We start from the raw sequence: 8,066 nt of genomic DNA on the forward strand, positions 1-8,066 counted from the left end.
TCAGTAACATCCTACAAATGGTCACTGTAACTTTTAACAGACAAAAGCAAATGTGGCCTGTTTTGGGGACGGAGACGGACTACACGTTTGATGGTGTAGTGAGTACTTGGTACTCCAGGCCACTAAAGTCCAAAAAAAAAAAAAAAAGCCAGTGCAGCAGTATTTGGAAAATCACGGAGCTCTTTACACAAAGGAATCGGGACTTATGCTCTGATTCAGTGCTGATTTTGGTCTTTTGATGACATTTGCTAAATAAACAGAACAGACTAGTCCAATATTTTAAATCTAATCTATTCATTATTTTAACGTTTCTATTTTAGGTTTATATAATGTACTGTTGTGTTGATGTCCATGAGGTTTTGGCTCCAGGGACTCTTGTCTCTTTGTTTCCTCTAAGTGTCTCTGTCTGCGTCTCTTTACTGGTATGAAGTACAGTTTAGATTATGTTGCCAGAGCTCAGTAATCAATAACTATAACATTACCCGTGATTATAAAGTCTTATAAAATCAATTAGAGGCAGTTAGAATAATGGCAACAGTAATATGTCAAATAAAGATGAGATGTAAATATGATGTACAGACGAGTTCACTGCAGAGGTGGACAAAATGGAAATGCCTCCTCACTCTTCCCTTTTCTCTCCTTCCCATCCTCAAACTCTTCATCATCACACCTGATTTCTTTGACTTATGCTCCTCTTCTGTCTGTCCTCCACACTGAGCCTGCTCTCCCATCTGCTCCTCCTCTGTCTACTTTGTTCTTCCCATGATCACTTGCATTTGCTTTCCTGTCTTTTCTTCTCACATTCAGCGTTTTCTCCTCTCACCCTTACGTCGTCTTTCTCTCATGTTCCTATAAAAACACAATACTGCTGCTACATACTTCACAGCAGGAAGTTCACAGAAATGAGAGGAAGAAAAAGGCTGTCAGAGAAAAGGAGCAGAGAGAAAAAGACAAGGAAGAGAAGAAGAAGGAAGTGTATAAAGACAATGCAGCGTCCTCCTGAAGTTTGTTGTTTTGCACATGCTGTTGTTGTTAGGCGGCGGCCGGGCTGTGCAGTGTCAAGTCGACAGCCTGTGATTGGATGGAACGTACATGAGTAAATAACCACAGGGTTTATGTGCTTTGATAGTGTGTTATGTGTGTGTGAAGGGTGTGCGTGTTTTCTTTGTTGCGTCTTGGTGCATAGTTCGGCTCTGATGTGTTCGTTGCTCTCCTTGAATGTATGTGAACAAGTGCATGGGGGAAAATGTGTTCAATACCAGGTGTTTGTGCATATTTGGAAACTAAATCTAATTCAGACCAAGTGAAACATTTTCTCTCCCTCCGTTGCAATTTATGTTTTATCCCATTCGTTACTTTTAGCTCAATTTGAACCTGAAGTACCTGGAGTTGTTTGCAAATAAGAGTATTTGTTTCAGATTGTTTCCTACAGTTTAAGTCTAAAGGAGTATGACAATCTGAGCTCAGTTTCCTTTGCACTATAGCTACATGAACTTTGAGAACAGTTGCTCCATTTCTGCCTCCTGTGCTTTGGATTTTCTGACTCTGTGGTTGCTGGTTCAAATCTTGGGGCTTACGATGATGAACCGTTTGCTGCTGCCAGGCTGTTTGGAAGAGACAATGAAGCCCAGACTGGCCCAGCAGAGCTGGTGACCAACAGTAGACCACTTACCCTGCAACCCTAATCATCCTGTATTTTAAGCTCTTTAACCTCTAATGTTGATGTGTCAGGGAACCCAAGGTTTGAAAACATAAATACACTCTGTGAAAGCAGAACTTCTCTGTGAGAACATAAGCAGAAATAAAGCTACATGTGCTGCGTTCAAAAGACAAAAACCCTGTGTACCAGCCAAATCAGTTCTATTGAATGGAGTCAGACAAAAATCAGAAATGAAAACTAAAATATGTATCAACACCATCATTTTGAATCCATTCCCATTCGATTATTTAATTGAGAGACGCACTCTGGGTTGCGGCAGCTTAAGATGACTCGCAGTCATGTCCAAATCTATAAAATTAAAACAGATCTCATGGTGCTGTGGCTTCAATGACCAGCTCCCAGTGTCATTGTGCTCACTCAGCATTCTCTGCACTAATGAAGCTCAAAACTGTCTCACTGAGGACACAAGGTCACAGTCCAGCTGTCTCCAGTGCAGAGTTTGGTTGTCACACTCATCCTTGGAAAATCCAAATGTAGTTAGTAGCAAAATGTCTTTAATTTGGACCAGAGCTGCTGTCTTTCAGTTTGTACAAAGAGGCCTAATTTAATTTTGCTTAATTTGGATGTGAACAAACATTTTTCACTGCAGGGTTTGACAAAAGCAGATCCTCCATCCTTTGTCCTCTCCCGTTGTGTGTGTGTGTGTGTGTGTGTGTGTGTGTGTGTGTACACAAATGAGTGTCAATGTGCTCTGCATATCTGTACTTTTAAGGATGAAATGTCTTCACATGGAAAGAGACAACTATTGACTATAACTGAGCACATTTCCTTTTATTATCTTAGCTTTTGTTAGTTGAAGTTTACTACTCTGGATCATTTTGTTGACCATTTCCAATCTGTGTCATGTGATATGAAACACTGATATAATATCTGGGATATCATCCAGGTTTTGATGTATTAACTGACATGTAACTGGACTATTGCGTCAGCAAAGACCCAGTTGTACTAGTTATACACTTGTACTAAAGCAACACTAAGTTTGGAAGTGGCTTATTTGATGTGTCTAATTAAGATTTTCCCAGCTTTTTGCTAACGTATTACAGATGTAGCCTGTCATCAACTGAAATGCTGCATCAGAGGATATTTTTACCTGCTAGTGGCACTAGATGAAAAGTCAGATCAGCAAAGTCATTATTTTTATTTTATTTTCTTATTTGTTACTATTTTATTAGTACAGTTTTTACCTTGTGCCTCAATTTTGTTGTACAATTACAAAAAAACTAACGTGAATTAGGACTCGTCCTCTGAGAACTACACACACATGGTTCTGTGTTTCATTTTTTGGACAAACATAATTGAAAGACATGAAAATCCCTTCAGCCAAAACGCTAATATTGTTCAAAACAAATTCGAAACATTTTCCTGCCATATTCTTTGTATGTAATTTAGGGCCTCAGAAACATGGCAGTCCAACGGAGTGTGTGCAGAAGCTGCCGCAGCCCTATCACAATGAGCGATGTCATGTAAAAGAGCTGTTCCAACTGTAAAACAAACTAGCTGGTGGCCAAACGTCTGTAATTTGCAATCAGCACGATCTCATTTCACTGCGACTCTGTGAAAGATGAGCTCTTAATTCAATTCATTTCAATTAAGATTCCACAGATTAAAGCTCATTCTTCATGTTTTGTTTTTTGCTCCATAATTGTCTTAAAAAAAAAAAAAAAAAAGTTAGTTTGTCTTTTTCCCCCTGAGGGAAGTTACTCTGTCAAACCCACAGAAAATCAGCTTGAATAGAAAAGATATAAACACACTGACTGAGCAGAAAACTGGAGGAGATGTAAACAAAAACAAATCAGTGACAGAGAGAAAAAGAGGATGGATAGAAGAGAGATGGGAGGAAAAAGAAAGAAAGTAGGAAACAGACCTGGAGAGAGCTTGAAAAGAGAAAAAGAGAAAATGGTTATGTTGTGAGGAACGAAGGAAAAAAAACAAATCTTTTTTTTTTGTGTCTTTAGGTTAAAGACACACACGCATCCTTGTTTTTATAATTACCAACTTTTCTAGGGCCCTATGCATAGAATAATAAAGACTGTTTCAAGTTTAACTGCTGAACAAAGTGAGGCTATAAAATTAGTTTATATCAAAATTCAAACTGCAATTAAATCCTCAGATTCAGATGTAACACCTCATATTTGTAAAATGAAAGATTACATAAATCAAGATTACTACTTTTTAGACAACATCCTACTGTGCTCTTAATTAAACCAAAACACTGGGAGAGACATGAAGACAAGGCTTCGACAAAGCCCAAGCCTAATTTCTCCTTTTACAGGAGCCTCCATTAACTCTCATCAAAAAAACATGAACTCAAAATGAGTCATCTGATTTCGCAACACAGCCTGAAAATTGTCCGCTCAAACAAGAACCATGTGGATGTCCAAGAATACGAAAACTGCCAAAGTGGAATCATGAGTTTTTCATAAATCAGCAGAAATATGTAGCATTAAATGGACAATCCTGGATAAAAGGTAGAGGTTTATAAATGTGGATAAGTGTGTACAGATGAAGACGATGATGACAAGTTCCGATGTTCTTAATAAAACCAAAAATAAAAGCAGAGAAAGCACGAGGAAGGGGCAGCATCGACACCAGGCCACAGCGTGCCTACATTTTAGACATCTTCCCATTTTGTTTTGGCTGGCTCGTTCACTCAGACAAATAAATCAGACGGCAGCCAGTTTGTAAAAAAAACCTGCATTCACTGCATTGTGTTTTTGTGGTGAGCCAAAGGCTTTCTTCCAGTCACAGTTTAAATGCTGTCCAAAGAAAACTGCTGTTTTTTCTCCTGCAGACAGACCTGCTGCAGAGCAGAGAGGTTTGGCTAACGTTTGCATGTTTGGAGCATGTAGCTGATGGTTTTATCAGTCTTCGGTGTCTTGCTTTAACATGAGGCAACTCAGGGAACTGAACACGTCACCCTCCGGTTAGGCAATGTTCTCTTTCTTTCACTTTCAACAATTAATGTTACACTGTCTTACTCAAGGACACCAGACATACTATGAAACTCTTCAGTATTTGGGGAATTGAACTTGTGACCTTGTTGCTGTCACAAACCCTAAAATCAAGGCTTATTTCTTTAGCTGCCATTGTGGAACTGACATTCAGCAAACACACAGAGAAAGGCCGAGAGACGGAGAAAAAGAAGCAAGGAGTGTTTGCTCACGGTTTTCGTCCTGAGCGATGCACTGCAGCGGGATGCCGAAGAAGGAAGTGTAGGAGTCGTTATACCACACCAGCAGCTCGGTTCCTCTGGGGATATCCATACATGCTCTGTAGAATATACAGGACCTGCAGGAGAAGGCCAACATAAACATTTTATTCATGTGGCACACAAATAAGGGTTTACTATTATTATTTTGTGGACATTGCAAATCAAACTGCAGCATCTGGAGCCAAATGAGAGTGAAGCTGCAGTACAGAAGTGATGTGCATTTTATTTAGTCTAAACAAAAACACACTGCCTGGATTTTAACAGTTTGTCAGTCAAAAAACATTCAGGTGAGTTTAAATGAAACTTAACGTGATTCTGCCTTTTCATTGACTTAACTGTGAAATATCTACCTGCTCGAGTCTTTGAATAATATTAACAACAGAACATATCTTCTTTTGACTTACAGACCTATGACGTATGATAAAAAAAAGCTGCTAATAGACATAAATACAGAACTTGAAGACTGACACGTCAAGGTGCAGCAACACCAACTGCAACATCCTGAAATTTCAGATTTTGATTATTTTCTTTTCCACAAAATGACACATTGACTTTTCACTGACATCTAAAAAAAAAAAGATATAAGAGGCTCATTTAAAAACAAAACTCTGTTGTGGGACCACTGAAAGTCTGTAACCATCTTCACTTGATCAAAGTGCTGAAGAAACTGACTGACATCATCATCATCATCATCCCTAAGCCTTGGGTCAGCATGATGTGGAAAAAGCTTCGTCCAGGTCTGAGTTTGAAAATACCTCCAATTTGATAACAGCTCAATATCACATCTGACCAAACCCAAATGATTTATGGGAAATATCTGGTGTCTCTCTCTCTCTTCAGTCCAACTAATGACCATGGTTCGTTCAAACACGTAGCCAGTGAGCTGACGGCTCCTGGGTCACAGCCCCGCTAAAACAACACCTCACCCACCCAAAAACATCATTCTGACAACATCAGCAACCTCCATGTTGAAAACCACATTTTCATATCCAGCCCAAACTATTTTAAACCACTTTCCCACATGTTTTTCTCCCACCGGGGCGTTGGGGTGTCAGACAGGCCAGATTGTAACAGAGGGGTCACAGGTTCAACTCCCACATGACTCCAATGTTTTTTAGCCAAAGTGCCTTCGAGCCAAAGAATGAATTACTTGAGACAAACACTTAAAGTGGAAAAATAAAGGATCTTCAATCCAAACCGTAACTGCTTTTTAATGTGCAAATAATTCAAAGCACATTGCGCTTCTTTGTGTGAGAAACATTCAACTAATCAAGTTTGACTTCACTTCACTAAAACGACTCTTGAAGCAATAAAAAGCTCCAAAAAATGTTCAAAACCTTTCAGGCCCTGAGAAACCTGTTCAGGCAGGAGGTACAGCCTTGGGTTTCAGTTCATTTCTATAAAAGTCCAACTGCTGAGGCTTGATCCTTTCTGTAGATAGAAAATCCATCACAGTCACAATTTAGACAACTTTATTTTGTCTGTCACAGTGACTCTCCAGGGAAGAGTCGGGAATGAACACAGAGTAAACACAGAGAAAGTGAATTTGAGGAGAACAAATAATTAAAGGCGAAAAAGACAAATAGGCAGAAAAATTAGAGAAGACTAAAAGAAAAGCTTAAGGGCAAAGAGGAGTAGGGGAAATGTCAGTTGTATGACATGATGCTTATTTAATAAAGTGAAGACACGCCAAAGTAAAATATGGGGAGGAAGGAAATGAAAGAAACATTTAAAAGAAAGACTGAAAATGAAAACATAAGTAGAGAAATACAGACAGACTGTAAGGCTATATATATATATATATGTGTGTGTGTGTGTGTGTGTGTGTGTGTGTGTGTGTACCCATTTTTACAAGATAAAATTTAACTGTCACCAACAGTGGTGAAGAAAATAAAGACCCTTTGGTTCTTCAGTTCATTGTCCTGATGTAACAGATATAACAGATAACTTACACATTTATACCAGTTTCAATACATTTAGTGGCAAAACAAACTGATTGGTAAAAATACACCAACAATTTCTGTTACTGTCGTTACTACAAAACTTGCTTTACCTGACCAAAACTGAATATGTTGCATAGTGGTGCTGCAGTAAGAATGTGCAGAGCAAAGGAACAAACATTTGGCTTTAAAAAAAAAAAAACACTTTAACTAGTGACACCAACAAACTAATCAGAACACGTATGAGAACACGAAGAGGGCTGACAGATCCTACTAAACGTTATTGTTTTAATAGACCAGCTTGTGTTTACACTGTGGGTGTAAGGCTGACACAGTTCAATGAAAACATATCACTTATAAAGTGACAGTTTAGTTACTTTGTCCAGACAAATTAAACTGAAGATCCATGTTTGAGATTATGTGTATTAATTCTTTCCACACCAGGAGAGGGTGTGGTGGTACTGGACGCATGTGAAAACATAACCAGGAGGGATCAGGTTATAAATCAAACACACCCAGTGACCTCCCAGGATAAAAAGAGTGTAACAGGCTCACAAACATAAGCAGCTTGGATGTACTGAAAACAAATGTATGTGTTTAATACGTTGATGCAGCTACGTTCAGGCTCGGCTGTGTCATAAATCAAACAGTCCAACAGGCTCTCAGAAAAATAAAGACTCCTGCTGCCGTTCAGCAGCATGTCTGAGTTTAAAATCATACTTCTGGCAGATCAGCAGGACAGAACATCGTCAACTCTCTGATCTTTCTTCTGTTCTCTGTTTTCATATGAAGCAAAAACAGCTTTATAACCAGCTTTAAGTAATAACAAAGAGGTTGGCTCATATAAACAGTGTGAGGTTATACATCAGAGAACCCAAACACCTTTCAAGGTGTAATAAATGCATATAAATGCATATAAACATGTTTATCTTAAACACTCATGCTGACAGAGTGTCACAAAATAGTCTCAACAATTTGAGTGAGGTCTGGATTTTCTGGGGTTTATAGACTCTACAACCTAAATGACTTTACAGACGATTCGATCAACCTTTAACAGGTCAGAGCATCAAAAACCAACAACAGCCAGTGATTTAAATCGTCATCAGAGCCAGTTAAAACAGAATAAGAAAGGTCTTCAATCTGCTCTTCCATTTTTAAAGATATCAAACCAATCTTTGAACTTTGTCTCCAACTT

At 38.7% G+C, this 8,066-nt stretch overlaps 1 protein-coding gene across 1 annotated transcript in view; it reads right to left on the reverse strand.

Annotated features, from left to right (window-relative positions):
- Positions 1–8,066, reverse strand: part of prdm6 (PR domain containing 6) — a 114,221-nt gene that overhangs the window by 18,682 nt on the left and 87,473 nt on the right. Inside the window, exon 6 of the mRNA XM_026321186.1 lies at positions 4,884–5,008. Coding sequence (XP_026176971.1) covers positions 4,884–5,008 — 125 coding nt within the window. The remainder of the gene's footprint in view (positions 1–4,883; positions 5,009–8,066) is intronic.

Source organism: Mastacembelus armatus, chromosome 9 (assembly GCF_900324485.2).
Source record: "Mastacembelus armatus chromosome 9, fMasArm1.2, whole genome shotgun sequence".
Lineage (NCBI taxonomy): Eukaryota > Metazoa > Chordata > Actinopteri > Synbranchiformes > Mastacembelidae > Mastacembelus > Mastacembelus armatus.